General features: G+C 54.1%; 1 protein-coding gene across 1 annotated transcript in view; it reads right to left on the bottom strand.

The window, feature by feature from the left end:
• Positions 1-15261: 15261 nt before the first annotated feature.
• LOC147092971 (actin-related protein 2-like) overlaps positions 15262-21758 on the bottom strand; it is a 24772-nt gene continuing 18275 nt past the window's right edge. The window contains exons 7-9 of the mRNA XM_085976297.1: positions 20724-20869; positions 18927-19059; positions 15262-16575 (exon numbers count right to left, since the gene is read on the bottom strand). Of these exons, the coding sequence (XP_085832423.1) occupies positions 16405-16575; positions 18927-19059; positions 20724-20869 (450 nt within the window). The 3' untranslated portion in view covers positions 15262-16404. The remainder of the gene's footprint in view (positions 16576-18926; positions 19060-20723; positions 20870-21758) is intronic.

Genomic DNA, 21758 nt, shown 5'->3' with positions numbered 1-21758 from the left:
TTGACTAGATACACTGTAACTAGCATGGTATTAACTAGATACAATGTAGCTAACACAGTATTGACTAGATACAATGTAACTAGCATGGTATTGACTAGATACAATGTAACTAGCACGGTATTGACTAGATACAATGTAACTAGCATGGTATTGACTAGATACAATGTAGCTAGCATGGTATTGACTAGATACAATGTAACTAGCACGGTATTGACTAGATACAATGTAACTAGCACAGTATTGACTAGATACAATGTAACTAATACGAAATTGACTAGATACAATGTAACAGACACAAAATTGACTAGATACAATGTAGGAAGGCTGTTCCCGATGGTGGGGGAGTCCAGAACCAGGGATCACAGTCTAAGGATAAGGGGTAAACCATTTAGGACAGAAATGAGGAGGAATTTCTTGACCCAGAGAGTGGTGAACCTGTGGAATTCTCTACCACAGAAGGCAGTGGAAGCCAATTCATCAAATATATTCAAGAAGGTGTTAGATATATTTCTTAAGGCTAAAGGGATCAAGGGATATGGGGAGAAGGCAGGGACAGGGTACTGAATTTGGATGATCAGCCATGATCTCATTGAATGGCGGAGCAGGCTCGAGGGGCCGAATGGCCTACTCCTGCTCCTATCTTCTATGTTTCTATGTAACTGGCACAGGATTGACTAGATACAATGTAACTAGCACGAAATTGACCAGATACAATGTAACTAGCACAAAATTGACCAGATACAATATAAATATCCTAGAATTGATCAGATACAGTGTAACTAACGTGAAATGGAATAGAGTGTAACTAACGCCGATTTGAGGCGATACAAGGTAACTAGCACGGGATTGACCAGGTACAATGTAACTAACGTGAAATTGACCAGATACAGTGTAACCAACGCCGATTTGAGGCGGCCGGATCAAAAAACAGAGGGAGCAATTTCACGAAAGATCACACCGATCTGAAGATAAAGGAAGGGGGAGATAGAAATCCCATACTCACTGGCTGCAGGTTCTTGCTGTCAGACGGGGTGATCTCGGTTTATCTTTCCCCAGATCCCTGCCTGTGTCACATCGATGGATTCACACTGTTGCCAGACGGGAGACTCGCTGCATTTTCTAACTCTCCCTGTCCCTCTCTCTCTCTCTCTCTCCTATTTTTCACCTCTCTGCATCTAAATCGCGGTGCGGGGCTCGGAGCAATACATGTCCTCTTTAATTAAAAGGTGCTTAAATTCAAATAAATGTTGTATTTCTCACTCTCTCTCTGCAAATGTTGAATTAAACAGCGTTTCATAGTAGCGCCATGTTCTCTCTCTCTCTCTGCTCAGACACTAGATCAGGCAGCTAAATATTCAAATGTTAAAAAAACATTAGGCTCTTTCTAATTCCTTCTCTGGTCGGTCAAGATTCAGGCTGCAGCAGGTCGGCTCCTTGCAGGCTACTGGACTGTCCACAGTGCGAACCGCACCAATCCAAAACCTGACCCAAGGCGAGCAAAAGGCTCTGCCCAGATATTAGTCACGTAAGGACATTAACAGCCTGCCCAGGTTCTCACATCACTGACAATCTGGTTGTTTTTTAATGCAATTTTTAAATGATTTGTTGGTGTGTGTGTGCCTACATTTCCTGTCCGTCCCCTCAATCCCCCATTATAATCCCTCTGTCCACATTTAGAATGGGCAATTTTCTATGTAAACATGTCACGCAGCGCCCACACTGGTGAGAGGGTAGAATTGCAGCTTGTCCCGCCAATTGCCATTCGAAATAGGGGCGTGGGAATTTCTCCCGCGCCTCTCACCACCCCAGGACGTCCCAAAGCGCTTCACAGCCAATGAAGTACTTTTTTTGAAGTGTAGTCACTGTTGTAATGTAGGAAACGCAGCAGCCAATGTGTGCACAGCAAGCTCCCACAAACAGTAATAACAACCTAGGAACAGGAGCAGGCCCCTGGAGCCGTTCCGCCATTCAATGAGATCATGGCTGATCTGCGACCTAACTCCATCTACCCACCTTTCCCCCATATCACCTAATACCTTTTCTTAACAAAAATCTATCAATCTCCGGTTTAAAATTAATAATTGATCGAGTATCAATTGCTGTTTGCAGAAGAGAGTTCCAGACTTCTACCACCCTTTGTGTGTAGAAGTGTTTCCTAATTTCATTCCCGAACTCTAATTTTTAGAATATGCCCCCTAGTCCTAGACTCCCCAACTGTTTCAGTGATGTTGGTTGAGGGATAAATATTGGCCCCAGGACACTGGGGAGAACTCCCCCTGCTCTTCTTCCAATAGTGGCCGTCGGATCTTTTACGTCCACCTGAGAGAGCAGACGGGTCCTCAGTTTAACATCTCATCCGAAAGACGGCACCTCCGACAGTGCAGCACTCCCTCAGTACTGCCCCTCCGACAGTGCGGCGCTCCCTCAGTACTGCCCCTCCGACAGTGCGGCGCTCCCTCAGTACTGCTTCTCCGACAGTGTGGCACTCCCTCAGTACTGCCCCTCCGATGGTGTGACGCTCCCTCAGTACTGCCCCTCCGACAGTGCAGCGCTCCCTCAGTACCACACCTCCGACTGTGCGGCGCTCCCTCAGTACTGCCCCTCCGACAGTGCAGCACTCCCTCAGTACTGCCCCTCCGACAGTGCGGCGCTCCCTCAGTACTGCCCCTCCGACAGTGAGGCGCTCCCTCAGTACTGCCCCTCTGACAGTGCGGCGCTCCCTCAGTACTGCCCCTCCGACAGTGCAGCGCTCCCTCAGTACTGCCCCTCCGACAGTGCGGCGCTCCCTCAGTACTGCCCCTCCGACAGTGCGGCGCTCCCTCAGTACTGCCCCTCCGACAGTGCGGTGCTCCCTCAGTACTGCCCCTCCGACAGTGCGGCCCTCCCTCAGTACTGCCCCTCCGACAGTGCGGCCCTCCCTCAGTACTGCCCCTTCCGACAGTGCGGCGCTCCCTCAGTACTGCCCCTCCGACAGTGCGGCCCTCCCTCAGTACTGCCCCTCCGACAGTGCGGCGCTCCCTCAGTACTACCCCTCCGACAGTGCGGCCCTCCCTCAGTACTGCCCCTCCGACAGTGCGGCGCTCCCTCAGTACCGCTCCTCCGACAGTGCGGCGCTCCCTCAGTACTGCCCCTCCGACAGTGCGGCCCTCCCTCAGTACTGCCCCTCCGACAGTGCGGCGCTCCCTCAGTACTACCCCTCCGACAGTGCGGCGCTCCCTCAGTACTACCCCTCCGACAGTGCGGCCCTCCCTCAGTACTGCCCCTCCGACAGTGCGGCGCTCCCTCAGTACTGCCCCTCCGACAGTGCGGCGCTCCCTCAGTACTGCCCCTCCGACAGTGCGGCGCTCCCTCAGTATTGCCCCTCCGACAGTGCGGCCCTCCCTCAGTACTGCCCCTCCGACAGTGCGGCGCTCCCTCAGTACTGCCCCTCCGACAGTGCGGCGCTCCCTCAGTACTGCCCCTCCGACAGTGCGGCCCTCCCTCAGTACTGCCCCTCTGACAGTGCGGCGCTCCCTCAGTACTGGCACTGGGAGTGTCGCTCTTGATTATGGGGCACAAGTCCCTGGAGTGGGGGTCGAACTCATGACCTTCTGACTCTGAGGTGAGCGAGCTCCCCAATGAACAGGGAGTTAGGGGAGAAGAGTGACGTGACAGTCAAAGAGGGTGCTTTTTTTTATATTCGTTCCTGGGATGTGGGCGTCGCTGGCAAGGCCCAGCATTTATTGCCCATCCGTAGTTGCCCCTTGAGAAGGTGGTGGTGAGCCGCCTTCTTGAACCGCTGCAGTCCGTGTGGTGAAGGTGCTCCCACAGTGCTGTTAGGGAGGGAGTTCCAGGATTTTGACCCAGCGACGATGAAGGAACGGTCGATATATCTCCAAGTCCGGATGGTGTGTGACTTGGAGGGGAACTTGGAGGTGGTGGTGTTCCCATGCGCCTGCTGCCCTTGTCCTTCTAGGTGGAAGAGGTGGCGGGTTTGGGAGGTGCTGCCGAAGAAGCCTTGGCGAGTTGCTGCAGTCCATCTTGTAGATGGTCCACACTGCAGCCACGGTGCGCCGGTGGTGGAGGGAGTGAATGTTTAAGGTGGTGGATGGGGTGCCAATCAAGCGGGCTGCTTTGTCCTGGATGGTGTCGAGCTTCTTGAGTGTTGTTGGAGCTGCACTCATCCAGGCAAGTGGAGAGTATTCCATCACACTCCTGGCTTGCGCCTTGTAGATGGTGGAAAGGCTTTGGGGAGTCAGGAGGTGAGACACTCGCCGCAGAATACCCAGCCTCTGACCTGCTCTTGTAGCCCCAGTATTTATGTGGCTGGTCCAGTTACGTTTCTGGTCAATGGTGACCCCCCGGGATGTTGATGGTGGGGGATTCGGTGATGGTAATGCCGTTGAATGTCAAGGTAGATTGTAGTTCAATGCATGAGGAAGTGCTGGGGGTGGGAGGCGAGTGGTTAGGGGAATAGGACAGGGTGTACGTGAAAGGCAGCAAGGCGTGAGGGAGCTAGGGGCGAGTTTGAGCATGTACCTTACTGGAACAGCGAGAAGCCTGAATCTCCCAGATTATCACCAACACGCCCACCCGGGGTGTCTCGGATTCCAGCTCTCTGCGAGATATTCCAAACTCGGCAGCACTCATTGTGCCCAGTGCAGAGGGGGTCAGATTGCAGCACCAATCAGCAGGAGATACAGAACACCGCCCCGCACCACACAATCCCAGCATTGACAGCCCCGACCGTGTCAGCTTACCTCGCTCCCTCTCTCCTCTGTACACACAGGACAGGTCCGCGCTCAACCATCCCGCTCAAATTGGGATCCTAAGGCGCTGTCTTGCCTCCGAGGAGAGGAGGCTACAACCCAGATTTAAGGACATAAGGAATAGGAGCAGGAGTCGGCCATTCGGCCCCTCGAGCCTGCTCCGCCATTCAATAAGATCATGGCTGATCATCGATTCAACTCCACTTTCCCGCCTGATCCCCATATCCCGCGATTCCCTTAATATCCATAAACCTATCGACCTCTGTCTTGAATATACTCAACGACTGAGCCTCCACAGCCCTCTGGGGCAGAGAATCCCAAAGATCCACCACCCTCTGAGTGAAGAAATTTCTCCTCATCTCAGTCCTAAATGGCCGACCCCTTATCCTGAGACTGTGACCCCTGGTTCTAGACTCCCCAGCCAGGGGAAACATCCTCCCTGCATCTACCCTGTCAAGCCCTGTAAGAATGTTGTATGTTTCAATGAGATCACCTCTCATTCTTCTAAACTCTAGAGAATATAGGCCTAGTCTACTCAATCTCTCCTCATAGGACAATCCCCCCATCCCAGGAACCAGTCTGGTGAACCTTCGCTGCACTCCCTCTACGGTAAGTCTATCCTTCCTTAGGTAAGGAGACCAAAACTGTGCACAATACTCCAGGTGTGGTCTCACCAGGGCCCTATATAATTGCAGTAAGACGTCTTTACTCTTATAATCAAATCCTCTTGTAATAAAGGCCAACATATCATTTGCTTTCCTAATTGCTTGCTGTACCTGCATGTTAACTTTCAGTGATTCGTGTACAAGGACACCCAGGCCCCTCTGAACACCAACATTTCCCAGTCTCGCACCATTTAAAAAATACTCTGCTTTTCTATTTCTTCGACCAAAGTAAATAACTTCACATTTCTCCACATTATATTCCATTTGCCATGTTCTTGCTTTAAACTCATTGTTCACCAGTGTGAGAGACCTCATTACCAGCGCAGGTTAGATACCCGGGGATCTTGCTGTGCACAAATTGGCTGCCGTGTTTCCTACATTTCAACACTGACTGCACTTCATTGGCTGTGAAGCGCTTTGGGACGTCCTGAGGTGGTGAAAGGTGTGGGAGAAATACAAATTCTTCATTTTTTTTGGGTAAGGGCATTAAGGGTTACAGATCCAAGGCGGGTAAATGGAGTTGAGATACTGATCAGCCATGATCTAATTGAATGGCGGAACAGGCTCGAGGGGGCTGAATGGCCTCCTCCTGTTCATAGACACAGAAACATCGAAGATAGGAGCAGGAGTAGGCCATTCGGCCCCTCGAGCCTGCTCCGCCATTCAATGCGATCATGGCTGATCATCCAAGTTCAGTACCCGGTCCCTGCTTTCTCCCCATACCCCTTGATCCTGTTAGCCTTAAGAAATATATCCAACTCCTTCTTGAATATATTTAATGAATTGGCCTCTACTGCCTTCTGTGGTAGAGAATTCCACAGGTTCACCACTCTCTGGGTGAAGAAATTCCTCCTCATCTCTGTCCTAAAAGGCCTACCCCTTATCCTTAGACTGTGACCCCTGGTTCTGGACTCCCCGACCATCGGGAACATCCTCCCTGCATCTAGTCTGTCCAGTCCTGCCAGAATTTTATAAGTTTCAAAGAGATCCCCTCTCATTCTTCCAAACTCCAGTGAGTACAAGCCCAATCGTCCCAATCTCTCCTCATACGTCATTCCTGCCATCCCAGGTATCAGCCTGGTGAATCTTCGCTGAACTCCTTCCATGGCAAGAATATCCTTCCTCAGATAAGGCAACCAAAACTGCACACAATACTCAAGGTGTGGTCTCACCAAGGCCCTGTACAACTGCAGCAAGACATCTTTGTTCCTGTACTCAAACCCTCTCGCTATGAAGGCCAACATACCATTTGCCTTCTTAACCGCCTGCTGCACCTGCATGCTTACCTTCAGCGACTGGTGCACAAGAACACCCAGGTCTCGTTGCACTTCCCCTTCTCCCAATCTATTGCCATTCAGATAATAATCTGCCTTCCTGTTTTTGACACCAAAGTGGATAACCTCACATTTATCCACATTATACTGCATCTGCCACGCTTTTGCCCAATCACCCAACCTGTCCAAATCATCCTGTAGTTTCTCGGCATCCTCCTCATAGCACACACGCCCACCCAGCTTTGTGTCGTCTGCAAATTTGGAGATATTACATCTAGTTCCCTTGTCTAGATCATTAATATATATTGTGAATAGCTGGGGTCCAAGGACCGATCCCTGCGGTACCCCACTAGTCACTGCCTGCCACTCGGAAAAAGACCCGTTTATTCCAACTCTTTGCTTTCTGTCTGCCAACCAGTTCTCTATCCAAGTCAGTACCTTGCCCCCAATCCCATGTGCCTTCACTTTACATGCTAATCTCTTATGTGGGACCTTCCTGTGTAACAGGCTCGAGCGGCTGAATGGCCTCATCCTGTTCCTGTGTAACAGGCTCGAGGGGGCTGAATGGCCTCCTCCTGTTCCTGTGTAACAGGCTCGAGGGGGCTGAATGGCCTCCTCCTGTTCCTGTGTAACAGGCTCGAGGGGGCTGAATGGCCTCCTCCTGTTCCTGTGTAACAGGCTCGAGGGGGCTGAATGGCCTCCTCCTGTTCCTGTGTAACAGGCTCAAGGGGGCTGAATGGCCTCCTCCTGTTCCCTTGTAACAGGCTCGAGGGGCTGAATGGCCTCCTCCTGTTCCTGTGTAACAGGCTCGAGGGGCTGAATGGCCTCCTCCTGTTCCTGTGTACCAGGCTCGAGCGGCTGAATGGCCTCCTCCTGTTCCTGTGTAACAGGCTCGAGGGGCTGAATGGCCTCCTCCTGTTCCTGTGTAACAGGCTCAAGGGGCTGAATGGCCTCCTCCTGTTTCTGTGTAACAGGCTCGAGGGGGCTGAATGGCCTCCTCCTGTTCCTGTGTACCAGGCTCGAGCGGCTGAATGGCCTCCTCCTGTTCCTGTGTAACAGGCTCGAGGGGCTGAATGGCCTCCTCCTGTTCCTGTGTAACAGGCTCGAGAGGCTGAATGGCCTCCTCCTGTTGCTGTGTAACAGGCTTGAGGGGCTGAATGGCCTCATCCTGTTCCTGTGTAACAGGCTCGAGGGGGCTGAATGGCCTCCTCCTGTTCCTGTGTAACAGGCTCGAGGGGCTGAATGGCCTCCTCCTGTTCCTGTGTAACAGGCTTGAGGGGCTGAATGGCCTCATCCTGTTCCTGTGTAACAGGCTCGAGGGGCTGAATGGCCTCCTCCTGTTCCTGTGTAACAGGCTTGAGGGGCTGAATGGCCTCCTCCTGTTCCTGTGTAACAGGCTTGAGGGGCTGAATGGCCTCCTCCTGTTCCTGTGTAACAGGCTCGAGGGGCTGAATGGCCTCCTCCTGTTCCTGTGTTCCTTTACAGGCTAGAACTCCTTGGCCCAGAGAGGTTAGGGGCTGAGCCAAGCTGATGCATCGAACCGGGTCGATCACATCCACCTCGGCAGCACGTGACGGATTAACGCCTCCAGCTGCAGTCGGTGTCGATTTAATCTTAAGTAGCAAACACTCCCTGTAACTCTACACGGCAGCAATGGAGACTCTGGGAGTGCAGGTTAAATAATTGACCGGATTACGGCGGCTTAATCGCGATCCTGCTCGTTATCGATTACAAGCCAAACAGTCAATTAAAGGGTGCGTCAGCATGCAAACTACATCGTAAGAGGCACGAGGAGCGGGTTACGAGGCACTGGAGGCACACGGGGCACCTTACCCATGATGGAATGGGGCCTTTGTGCCCGTCAAGTGACCGCAGAACACACCAGCAACTTCCCAGTTACCCTACATCTCTAATACCTTGTCCAAGTGAGAGAGCCCAGACAGAAATTCAACCATGGAGTGCATCACAAATCCGTAGAATTTTCTTGCCGTTCGGCCCATCGCCCACCGTGCCCCCTCTCTCTCGCTCTCTCGGACTTTTTTTTTTATTCGATCCTGGGATGTGGGCGTCCCTGGCGAGGCCCAGCATTTATTGCCCATCCCTAGTTGCCCCTTGAGAAGGTGGTGGTGAGCTGCCTTCTTGAACCGCTGCAGTCCGTGTGGTGAAGGTGCTCCCACAGTGCTGTTAGGGAGGGAGTTCCAGGATTTTGACCCAGCGACGATGAAGGATCGGTCGATATATTTCCAAGTCAGGGTGGTGTGTGACTTGGAGGGGAACTTGGAGGTGGTGGTGTTCCCATGCGCCTGCTGCCCTTGTCCTTCTAGGTGGAAGAGGTCGCGGGTTTGGGAGGTGCTGCCGAAGAAGCCTTGGCGAGTTGCTGCAGTGCATCTTGTAGATGGTCCACACTGCAGCCACGGTGCGCCGGTGGTGGAGGGAGTGGATGTTTAAGGTGGTGGATGGGGTGCCGATCAAGCGGGCTGCTTTGTCCTGGATGGTGTCGAGCTTCTTGAGTGTTGTTAGAGCTGCACTCATCCAGGCAAGTGGAGAGTATTCCATCACACTCCTGACTTGTGCCTTGTAGATGGTGGAGAGGCTTTGGGGAGTCAGGAGGTGAGACACTCGCTGCAGAATACCCAGCCTCTGACCTGCTCTTGTAGCCACAGTATTTATGTGGCTGGTCCAGTTAAGTTTCTAGTCAATGGTGACCCCCAGGATGTTGATGGTGGAGGATTTGGCAATGGTAATGCTGTTGAATGTCAAGGGGAGGTGGTTAGACTCTCGCTTGTTGGAGATGGTCATTACCTGGCACTTCTGTGGCGTGAATGTTACCTGCCACTTATCAGCCCAAGCCTGAACATCGTCCAGGTCTTGTTGCATGCGGGCATGGACTGCTTCATTATCTGAGGAGTTGTGAATGGCACTGAACACTGCGCAGTCATCAGCGAACATCCCCACTTCTGACCTTATGTTGGAGGGAAGGTCATTGATGAAGCAGCTGAAGATGGTTGGGCCGAGGACACTGCCCTGAGGAACTCCTGCAGCGATGTCCTGGGGCTGTGATGATTGACCTTCAACCACCACAACCATCTTCCTTTGTGTTAGGTATGACTCCAGCCAGTGGAGAGTTTTCCCCCCCGATTCCCATTGACTTCAGTTTTACTAGGGCTCCTTGATGCCACACTCCTTGATGTCAAGGGCAGTCACTCTCAGCTCACCTCTGGAATTCAGCTCTTTTGTCCATGTTTGGACCAAGGCTGTAATGAGGTCGGGAGCCGAGTGGTCCTGGCCGAACCCAAACTGAGCATCGGTGAGCAGGTTATTGGTGAGTAAGTGCCGCTTGCTAGCACTGTCGATGACACCTCCATCACTTTGCTGATGATTGAGAGTAGACTGATGGGGCAGTAATTGGCCGGGTTGGATTTGTCCTGCTTTTTGTGGACAGGACATACCTGGGCAGTTTTCCACGTTGTCGGGTAGATGTCAGTGTTGTAGCTGTACTGGAACAGCTTGGCTAGAGGCGCGGCTAGTTCTGGAGTACAAGTCTTCAGCACGATAGCCGGGATGTTGTCAGGGCCCACAGCCTTTGCTGTATCCAGTGCGCTCAGCCGTTTCTTGATATCACGTGGAGTGAATCGAATTGGCTGAAGACTGGCTTCTGTGATGGTGGGGACCTCAGGAGGAGGCTGATATGGATCATCCACTCGGCACTTCTGGCTGAAGATGGTTGCAAACGCTTCAGCCTTGTCTTTTGCACTCATGTGCTGGGCTCCACCATCATTGAGGATGGGGATATTCGTGGAGCCTCCTCCTCCCGTTAGTTGTTTAATTGAACACACTGGATACAGCAAAGGCTGTGGGCCCTGACAACATCCCTGCTATCATGCTGAAGACTTGTGCTCCAGAACTAGCCGTGCCTCTAGCCAAGCTGTTCCAGTACAGCTACAACACTGGCATCTATCCGGCAATGTGGAAAACTGCCCAGGTATGTCCTGTCCACAAAAAGCAGGACAAATCCAACCCGGCCAATTACCGCCCCATCAGTCTACTCTCAATCATCAGCAAAGTGATGGAAGGTGTCGTCGACAGTGCTAGCAAGCGGCACTTACTCACCAATAACCTGCTCACCGATGCTCAGTTTGTGTTTCTCCAGGACCACTCGGCTCCCGACCTCATTGCAGCCTTGGTCCAAACATGGACAAAAGAGCTGAATTCCAGAGGTGAGGCGAGGGTGACTGCCCTTGACATCAAGGAGTGTGTTATCAAGGAGCCCTAGTAAAACGGATTGGACTCAGTAACCTCAGGATAAGCAGCCAGACCACGATCCAGTGAATCCTCCCGGACAGTACACACACGCGCCAGTATCGATGGCGATGCCCCACACAGTGGGATATCCAGCTGACGCTCACCGCCAGGTCTCACGCACAAAGAACCCGACCCCTGCGGGAGATGGGGGTCGCGAGACAGACCCTTAACCCCAGCGCGCATCAGCAGAATGGACAGAATTGACAAATTGGCTGCAAGTGGAAATCAAATTGGGTTTAAATGTGAAATCGCACTCACAGCGGGACAGAGTAAGCACTGATTAATTTCTCCAAAAAAACAAAACAGCGCCTTTCAAAGCTCTGCCCTGACCTAATTGGCACACAGCTGATCCGGAGCTGGGAGGAGCCCTGCTGGGATCGGAGCAGGTCAAATCCCAGCAGCTACCGGCTGGCTGGTGACGGAGTGGCTTCCCGCGAGCTGGCCGAAATCTGATGAACAACAGCCTCCCTCAGAGCAAAGCTTTTATCGCTGGCGCTGAATTAATTACACAGCAGATATTTTGGAAAAAAAAATCTGCAGTAAAATGCTCAGGGCCCAGTTCCCTCATGCGTCAGCCCTGGTTCACACTATTGCCCCTGAGCCACAAGGTCGTGGGATCGAGTCCCAATCCAGAGACTTGAGCACAAAAATCTAGGCTGACACTCCCAGTGCAGCGCTGAGGAAGCGCCGCACTGTCGGAGGGGCAGTACTGAGGGAGCGCCGCACTGTCGGAGGGGCAGTACTGAGGGAGCGCCGCACTGTCGGAGGGGCAGTACTGAGGGAGCGCCGCACTGTCGGAGGGGCAGTACTGAGGGAGCGCCGCACTGTCGGAGGGGCAGTACTGAGGGAGCGCCGCACTGTCGGAGGGGCAGTACTGAGGGAGCGCCGCACTGTCGGAGGGGCAGTACTGAGGGAGCGCCGCACTGTCGGAGGGGCAGTACTGAGGGAGCGCCGCACTGTCGGAGGGGCAGTACTGAGGGAGCGCCGCACTGTCGGAGGGGCAGTACTGAGGGAGCGCCGCACTGTCGGAGGGGCAGTACTGAGGGAGCGCCGCACTGTCAGAGGGGCAGTACTGAGGGAGCGCCGCACTGTCAGAGGGGCAGTACTGAGGGAGCGCAGCACTGTCAGAGGGGCAATACTGAGGGAGCGCAGCACTGTCGGAGGGGCAGTACTGAGGGAGCGCCGCACTGTCGGAGGGGCAATACTGAGGGAGCGCAGCACTGTCGGAGGGGCAGTACTGAGGGAGCGCCGCACTGTCGGAGGGACAGTACTGAGGGAGCGCCGCACTGTCAGAGGGGCAGCACTGAGGGAGCGCCGCACTGTCAGAGGGGCAGTACTGAGGGAGCGCCGCACTGTCGGAGGGGCAGTACTGAGGGAGCGCCGCACTGTCGGAGGGGCAGTACTGAGGGAGCGCCGCACTGTCGGAGGGGCAGTACTGAGGGAGCGCCGCACTGTCAGAGGGGCAGTACTGAGGGAGCACCGCACTGTCGGAGGGGCAGTACTGAGGGAGCGCCGCACTGTCGGAGGGGCAGTACTGAGGGAGCGCCGCACTGTCGGAGGGGCAGTACTGAGGGAGCGCCGCACTGTCAGAGGGGCAGTACTGAGGGAGCGCCGCACTGTCGGAGGGGCAGTACTGAGGGAGCGCCGCACTGTCGGAGGGGCAGTACTGAGGGAGCGCCGCACTGTCGGAGGGGCAGTACTGAGGGAGCGCCGCACTGTCGGAGGGGCAGTACTGAGGGAGCGCCGCACTGTCGGAGGGGCAGTACTGAGGGAGCACCGCACTGTCGGAGGGGCAGTACTGAGGGAGCGCCGCACTGTCGGAGGGGCAGTACTGAGGGAGCGCCGCACTGTCGGAGGGGCAGTACTGAGGGAGCGCCGCACTGTCGGAGGGGCAGTACTGAGGGAGCGCCGCACTGTCGGAGGGGCAGTACTGAGGGAGCGCCGCACTGTCGGAGGGACAGATTCTCATCGCCGTCTGGTGAGAGAGAGACTCAGTTGCCTATCAGACTCTTGTTTAATGCGTTCAGTGTCCTCGGGCTGGTCTGCCATCCCGTGAAATCTGCTCTCAATCTTTAACTGGACAGGAACAGGCAATAGTGAAAGAGAAAGGGGAGGACACGAGCTGATGTGCCTGTCATTGTCACACAAACGCCCCCTCGATGAATCCCTCCCCGCCCCCCACCCCCTCAAAGTATTGTACGGGGGGTGGGGGAGGGGATTTACAGGCAGAGCGCATATTTAAACATGCGACCAGGGGGTTCTGCACGATTCTCTCTGCTCCCCCTCTCCGTTCCCTCCCACTCATCCCCCTCCCAAACTAAAACGAAAAATGATTACCCTGAGGTTTTTCATTCATTCATTCATTCACTTGATGTGGGCGTCGCTGGCAAGGCCGATATTTATTGCCCGTCCCTAGTCGCCCTGGTGGTGAGCCATCATTTCAGAGGGCAGTGAAGTCAACCACATTGCAGTGGGTCTGGAGTCACATCTCGGCCAGACCGGGTCAGGGCGATAGATTTCCTTCCCTGACGGACGTTAGTGAACCAGATGGGTTTTCACCACAATCCGGTAGGTACATGGCCACCATTACCGATACCAGCTGTTTTAATTCCAGGTTTACTTCATTTAATTAACTGGATTGAAATTCCCCAGCCGCCTGCTGGTGGGATGCGAACTCACGTCTCCACGAATCATCCAGGCCTCTGGGTTACTGGCCCAGCGACAGAACCACAGGTACAGCACAGGGCAAATTCTGAGAAAACCTGCAGCTCAGAAAACTCACCGCGGGGCCAGGCGAGTGTGGAAAGCACACGGAGGAGGGGGCCGCAAGCAGGACCACTCCGACTCAATTATAGACAGAGAAACATAGAAAAATAGGAGCAGGAGTCGGCCATTCGAGCCTGCTCCGCCATTCAATATGATCATGGCTGATCCTCTATCTCAATACCATATTCCCGCTCTCTCCCCATATCCCTTGATGTCTTTTGTGTCTAGAAATCTATCGATCTCCTTCTTAAATATATTCAGTGACTCGGCCTCCACAGCCGTGTGTGGTAGAGAATTCCACAGGTCCATCAGCCTCCGAGTGAAGACATTTCTCCTCATCTCAGTCCTAAATGTCCTACCCCGTATCCTGAGACTGTGACCCCTCGTTCTAGACCCCCCCCCAGCCAGGGGAAACATCCTCCCTGCATCCAGTCTGTCTAGCCCGGTCAGAATTTTATACGTTTCAATGAGATCCCCTCTCATTCTTCTAAACTCTAGTGAATACAGGCCTAGTCGGCCCAATCTCTCCTCATACGACAGTCCTGCCATCCCAGGAACCAGTCTGGTGAACCTTCGCTGCACTCCCTCTATGGCAAGTATATCCTTTCTTAGGTAAGGAGACCAAAACTGCACACAGTACTCCAGGTGTGGTCTCACCAAGGCCCGGTACAACTAGGACGACACACACACAGCTGTCTTTCATTCTGCCAGTGCAATTTACACTTCATCTCGAGCCATCCTTTGTTTCTTAACCTGTCCCATTACCATCTCCTCTCGCCTTGAATATCTCTTAATAGAAACATAGAAGATAGGAGCAGGAGTAGGCCATTCGGCCCTTCGAGCCTGCTCCGCCATTCACTGAGATCATGGCTGATCATCCAAATTCAGTACCCGGTCCCTGCCTTCTCCCCATATCCCTTGATCCCTTTAGCCTTAAGAAATATATCCAACTCCTTCTTGAATATATTTAATGAATTGGCCTCCACTGCCTTCTGTGGTAGAGAATTCCACAGGTTCACCACTCTCTGGGTGAAGAAATTCCTCCTCATCTCAGTCCTAAATGGCTTACCCCTTATCCTTAGACTGTGACCCCTGGTTCTGGACTCCCCACCATCGGGAACATCCTTCCTGCATCTAGTATGTCTAGTCCTGTGAGAATTTTATAAGTTTCAATGAGATCCCCTCTCATTCTTCTAAACTCCAGCGAGTACAGGCCTAGTCTGTCTCTCAATGTCTCTTAATCTCTCCCGCCTTCTATCCTATCACAGACCTTCCCTTTTGTCCTTTCATCCCCTCCCCCTTTTCCCAGCCCCTAAACCTGCTTTCCATTTCCTGCGTTTTTTTCCAGTTCCGACGAAAGGTCACCGACCTGAAACGTTAACTCTGTTTCTCTCTCCACCGATGCTGCCCTGAACCCGCCGAGTATCTCCAGCAGTTTCTGTTTTTTATTTCAGCTTCTTGAGTCCCCTTTTCAGACACGGCTCCACAGAAAATCGCCACGGGCCGTGCAGAGCAAAGTGAGGCTTTATTTTTGAGGTTAACACACAAGTGTTGGGAATCAGAAAGAGGGAATCGTATCAAAAGGGGGTGGTTGACTGAAAAAAGGTGGGGGGTGGGGGGGAGAGAGGGGGTCAGAACGCGCGACGAAAGCTCCCGGAACTCGCCTGACCAGCACGGCTGACTTCTTACTGCCCCGGAACTTCTTCCCAGAGAGGTAATCGGGCGTCTAAACTCCGATTGAAAAATTGTTTTCTCCCCCTCCCCCGACAGATAGTCCTTTTCTTTTTAAAAAGACGAAGCGCGCGTTCCCGGTGAGGCCGCCCACCCGCCCGCTCGGAGCCGCTTTCTGCGGCCGATGCGGCAAGAACGCTGGCCGCCAAAAATCTTTCTGCTCGCGAGGGCGGCCATTTTTGGGCCCACTTCCCACCGCGCGGTGACACGGCGGCGGCCGGGAGGGAAAGGGCGAGCGGTTTGTAGGCAGGAGGGGGAAGGAAGGGGTTCATTCCAGCCAGACATCTGCCGCCCGCCCGCCCGCCCCCCCGGGGCCCGGACCGAGCGGGCAATCTCGGCCAGGCCGCGTCCAGGCCCGCGTCCAGATCCCGGCAACGGTGTTGAGTTCGTTCAGGCGAGCCAGCGATCGAAATGGCAACGAGTCCTGCTTCAGAAATGATCAACTATACAAAAAAAAGAAAAAAAAAAGTCTCCTTCAGGCTCCCAGCAGTGGCCATGGCTCGACCTTCGACCTGGACTTGCAGAGGTCAGGCAGAAGCTAAAGGTTCGGCTCGGCTCGGGTTAAAGTGGGCCGAGGCAGCAGCTCTGTGTGTGTGTGTGTGCGCGCGGGATGGCGAGTTGTGTGTTTGCATGCGTGTGTGAGCGCGCGTTGCGTGTGTGTGCATGCGTGTTGTGTGATGCGTGTGTTGTGCGTGTGTGCATTACGTGGGTTGCGTGTGCGCACGTGTTGCTTGTGTGTATGTGTGCACGCGTGTTGAGAGCATGTGCACGCGTGTTGCGTGTGTGCAGTGTGTTGCGTGTTGTCTGTGCGTGTGTGTTGTGTGATGTCTGTATGTTGCGTGTTGCGTGATGTCTGTGCGTGTGTGTGTTGCGTGTGCTGTGGCGGGGCAGAGAAGGCGGTGACACCGACAGGGGCTCCTATCGCACGGTGACACCGAGTTTCTCCAGGACGCGGATCCCTTTCTCTTCGTACTCCTGCCGGGTCAGCCAGAAGTTGTCCTTGTCTTTCATGATGTCCGCGAGCACGGCGCCCCCCAGGAAGACCATGTGCTTGCGGCGCGGAGGGTCCTCGATGCGGATCTTGAATTTCTATCGCGGAGAAAGAGAGGAGAAGGCTGAAACGGCGACCGCAACAGCTCATAGACCAGACAGTGCGGGAAAGATCCCTCCCACCCAATCCACCAGCCGCTCCTCACACTGAGTTAATCAATCATAAAACAACAGAAAATAACACGTTCCACTGATACAGCACAGGAGGAGGCCATTCGGCCCATCGCCTCTCTGCCGGTCGAGCGATCCAATCCCTGCTTCCTGTGCCAATTATCTATTTCAGGGTTCCAGATTCCGAGGGACAGTTAATGTCTGTGCTTCGAAGAGGAGATTGTGAGGGGTCCTCCTCATTCCGAAAAATCACCCTCTACACCGACCCGTCAAACACTCCCAGGGCAGGGACAGCACGGGTTAGATACAGAGTAAAGCTCCCTCTACACTGTCCCATCAAACACTCCCAGGGCAGGTACAGCATGGGTTAGATACAGAGTAAAGCTCCCTCTACACTGTCCCCATCAAACACTCCCAGGGCAGGTACAGCACGGGGTAGATACAGAGTAAAGCTCCCTCTACACTGTCCCATCAAACACTCCCAGGGCAGGTACAGCACGGGTTAGATACAGAGTAAAGCTCCCTCTACACTGTCCCATCAAACACTCCCAGGGCAGGTACAGCACGGGTTAGATACAGAGTAAAGCTCCCTCTACACTGTCCCATCAAACACTCACAGCGCAGGTACAGCACGGGTTAGATACAGAGTAAAGCTCCCTCTACACTGTCCCATCAAACACTCCCAGGGCACGTACAGCACTGGTTAGATACAGAGTAAAGCTCCCGCTACACTGTCCCATCAAACACTTCCAGGGCAGGTACAGCACGGGTTAGATACAGAGTAAAGCTCCCTCTACACTGTCCCATCAAACACTCCCAGGGCAGGTACAGCATGGGTTAGATACAGAGTAAAGCTCCCTCTACACTGTCCCATCAAACACTCCCAGGGCAGGTACAGCACGGGTTAGATACAGAGTAAAGCACCCGCTACACTGTCCCATCAAACACTCCCAGGGCAGGTACAGCACGGGTTAGGTACAGAGTAAAGCTCCCTCTACACTGTCCTGTCAAACACTCCTAGGGCAGGGACAGCACGGGTTAGATAGAGAGTAAAGCTCCCGCTACACTGTCCCATCAAACACTCCCAGGGCAGGTACAGCACAGGTTAGATACAGAGTAAAGCTCCCTCTACACTGTCCCCATCAAACACTCCCAGGGCAGGTACAGCATGGGTTAGATACAGAGTAAAGCTCCCTCTACACCGTCCCATCAAACACTCCCAGGCCAGGTGCAGCATGGGTTAGATACAGAGTAAAGCTCCCTCTACACTGTCCCATCAAACACTCCCAGGGCAGGTACAGCACGGGTTAGATACAGAGTAAAGCTCCCTCTACACTGTCCCATCAAACACTCCCAGGGCAGGTACAGCACGGGTTAGATACAGAGTAAAGCACCCTCGACACTGTCCCCATCAAACACTCCCAGGGCAGGTACAGCACGGGTTAGGTACAGAGTAAAGCTCCCTCTACACTGTCCCATCAAACACTCCCAAGGCAGGGACAGCACGGGTTAGGTACAGAGTAAAGCTCCCTCTACACTGTCCCATCAAACACTCCCAGGGCAGGTACAGCACAGGTTAGATACAGAGTAAAGCTCCCTCTACACTGTCCCATCAAACACTCCCAGGGCAGGTACAGCACGGGTTAGATACAGAGTAAAACTCCCTCTACACTGTCCCACCAAACACTCCCAGGGCAGGTACAGCACGGGTTAGATACAGAGTAAAGCTCCCTCTACACTGTCCCATCAAACACTCCCAGGGCAGGTACAGCACGGGTTAGATACAGAGTAAAGCTCCCTCTACACTGTCCCATCAAACACTCCCAGGGCAGGTACAGTACGGGTTAGATACAGAGTAAAGCTCCCTCTACACTGCCCCATCAAACACTCCCAGGCCAGGTGCAGCACAGGTTAGATACAGAGTAAAAGCTCCCTCTACACTGTCCCATCAAACACTCCCAGGGCAGGTACAGCACGGGTTAGATACAGAGTAAAGCTCCCTCTACACTGTCCCCATCAAACACTCCCAGGGCAGGTACAGCACGGGTTAGATACAGAGTAAAGCTCCCTCTACACTGTCCCATCAAACACTCCCAGGGCAGGTACAGCACGGGTTAGATACAGAGTAAAGCTCCCTCTACACTGTCCCATCAAACACTCCCAGGGCAGGTACAGCACGGGTTAGACCAGCCCATAATACAGCCAGACACTGGGTTGAGTGCGACTTGCCCCACAGTGTGGCAGGTACAGACTGTACCCAGGAGTAAAATCTGACTCACCGAAAGTTTCTCGACATCTCCTTTCAGAACTCGCTCCAGGTACAACTGCTTAATCTCGCGCTCGAGGCGGGAGGGGAGTCCGGGGTACATCGTGGATCCCCCTGACAGGACGATGTGCTTGTAGAAATCAGATCTGTGAGAGAGTGAGAGAGAGTGATGAAATAATTGCAGAATTTGCCACATCAATTGGGAGTGAATCGTTCCCTTTTACCCGCTGTGTACTGTACATGTACAGGAGCTGACACTGAGACACACACGGGCCGTACAGTACCAGACAGGAGTGAATCGTTCCCTTTTACCCGCTGCGTACTGTACATGTACAGGAGCTGACACTGAGACACACACACGGGCCGTACAGTCCCAGATGGGAGTCAATCGTTCCCTTTTACCCGCTGTGTACTGTACATGTACAGGAGCTGACACTGAGACACACACACGGGCCGTACAGTACCAGACGGGAGTGAATCGTTCCCTTTCACCCATTGTGTACTGTACATGTACAGGAGCTGACACTGAGACACACACATGGGCCGTACAGTACCAGACGGGAGTGAATCGTTCCCTTTTACCCACTGTGTACTGTACATGTACAGGAGCTGACACTGAGACACACACACGGGCCGTACAGTACCAGACGGGAGTGAATCGTTCCCTTTTACCCACTGTGTACTGTACATGTACAGGAGCTGACACTGAGACACACACACGGGCCGTACAGTACCAGACGGGAGTGAATCGTTCCCTTTTATCCACTGTGTACTGTACATGTACAGGAGCTGACACTGAGACACACACACGGGCCGTACAGTACCAGACGGGAGTGAATCATTCCCTTTTACCCACTGTGTACTGTACATGTACAGGAGCTGACACTGAGACACACACACGGGCCGTACAGTACCAGACGGGAGTGAATCGTTCCCTTTTACCCACTGTGTACTGTACATGTACAGGAGCTGACACTGAGACACACACACGGGCCGTACAGTACCAGACGGGAGTGAATCATTCCCTTTTACCCGCTCTGTACTGTACATGTACAGGAGCTGACACTGAGACACACACACGGGCCGTACAGTCCCAGACGGGAGTGAATCATTCCCTTTTATCCACTGTGTACTGTACATGTACAGGAGCTGACACTGAGACACACACACGGGCCGTACAGTACCAGACGGGAGTGAATCGTTCCCTTTTACCCACTGTGTACTGTACATATACAGGAGCTGACACTGAGACACACACACGGGCCGTACAGTACCAGACAGGAGTGAATCGTTCCCTTTTACCTGCTGTGTGCTGTCCATGTACAGGAGCTGACACTGAGACACACACGGGCCGTACAGTACCAGGCGGGAGTGAATCGATCCCTTTTACCCGCTGCGTACTGTACATGTACAGGAGCTGACACTGAGGCACACACGGGCCATACAGTACCAGATGGGTAGTGAATCATTCCCTTTCACCCGCTGTGCGCTGTACATGTACAGGTGCTGACACTGAGACACACACACGGGCTGCACAGTCCCAGAGGGGAGTGAATCATTCCCTTTTACCCGCTGTGTGCTGTACATGTACAGGAGCTGACACTGAGACACTCAGACTAATCACTATCCAGAGATCTCTGCAAGAGGAAAGAATTGGACTCAGCTATGATGGCTCCCATGGCCGAATAGAGGTTGGGTGAAGTACGGAAGGGGGCAGTCACGCCCGGGGATCCCAGAGTCAGCGGGGAGGAGGGGAAGTGAATAACAAGTCATGTTTTGTCCGCCCCCCTCCACAATTTCCTGTCCCTACCTGGTGTCGATATCTGCCGCCTGGATGGTGTTGAAGAGGAGTTCAGCCACTCCGACCCCCTCCACGTTGATGAGGTGAGGCTGGAACAGTGCCTCTGGGGCCTCAAACCGCTCCCCTCCGACCTTGATAACCCTCCCGTCAGGAAGCTACAGGGACCGAGAGAGGGAGAGAGAGCGAGGCGGTGAACCGGAGAAGTCCTTCAGTACCGCCCCTCCGACAGTGCGGCGCTCCCTCAGTACTGCTTCTCCGACAGTGCGGCGCTCCCTCAGTACAGCCCCTCCGACAGTGCGGCGCTCCCTCAGTACTGCCCCTCCGACAGTGCGGCGCTCTCTCAGTACTGCCCCTCCGACAGTGCGGCACTCCCTCAGTACTGCCCCTCCGACAGTGCGGCGCTCCCTCAGTACTGCCCCTCCGACAGTGCGGTGCTCCCTCAGTACTGCCCCTCCGACAGAGCAGCGCTCCCTCAGTACTGCCCCTCCGACAGTGCGGCGCTCCCTCAGTAATGCCCCTCCGACAGTGCGGCGCTCCCCTCAGTACAGCCCCTCCGACAGTGCGGCGCTCCCTCAGTACTGCCCCTCCGACAGTGCGGTGCTCCCTCAGTACTGCCCCTCCGACAGAGCAGCGCTCCCTCAGTACTGCCCCTCCGACAGTGCGGCGCTCCCTCAGTACTGCCCCTCCGACAGTGCGGCGTTTCCTCAGTACCGCCCCTCCGACAGTGCGGCATTCCCTCAGTACCGCCCCTCCGACAGTGCGGCGCTCCCTCAGTACCGCCCCACCGACAGTGCGGCGTTCTCTCAGTACCGCCCCTCTGACAGTGCGGCGCTCCCTCAGTACTGCCCCTCCGACAGTGCGGCGCTCCCTCAGTACTGCCCCTCCGACAGTGCAGCGCTCCCTCAATACTGCCCCTCCGACAGTGCGGCGCTCCCTCAGTACCGCCCCTCCGACAGTGCGGCGCTCCCTCAGTACCACCCCTCCGACTGTGTGGCGCTCCCTCAGTACGGCGCTCTCTCAGTACTGCCCCTCCGACAGTGCGGC

The sequence above is a fragment of the Somniosus microcephalus genome, unplaced genomic scaffold (genome assembly GCF_052327205.1).
Source record: "Somniosus microcephalus isolate GS21.2 unplaced genomic scaffold, FLI_Smic_1.0 unresolved_chr2, whole genome shotgun sequence".
Lineage (NCBI taxonomy): Eukaryota > Metazoa > Chordata > Chondrichthyes > Squaliformes > Somniosidae > Somniosus > Somniosus microcephalus.
Note: the sequence above shows the minus strand (reverse complement) of the source record. Positions and strands in the feature narration are given on the sequence as shown.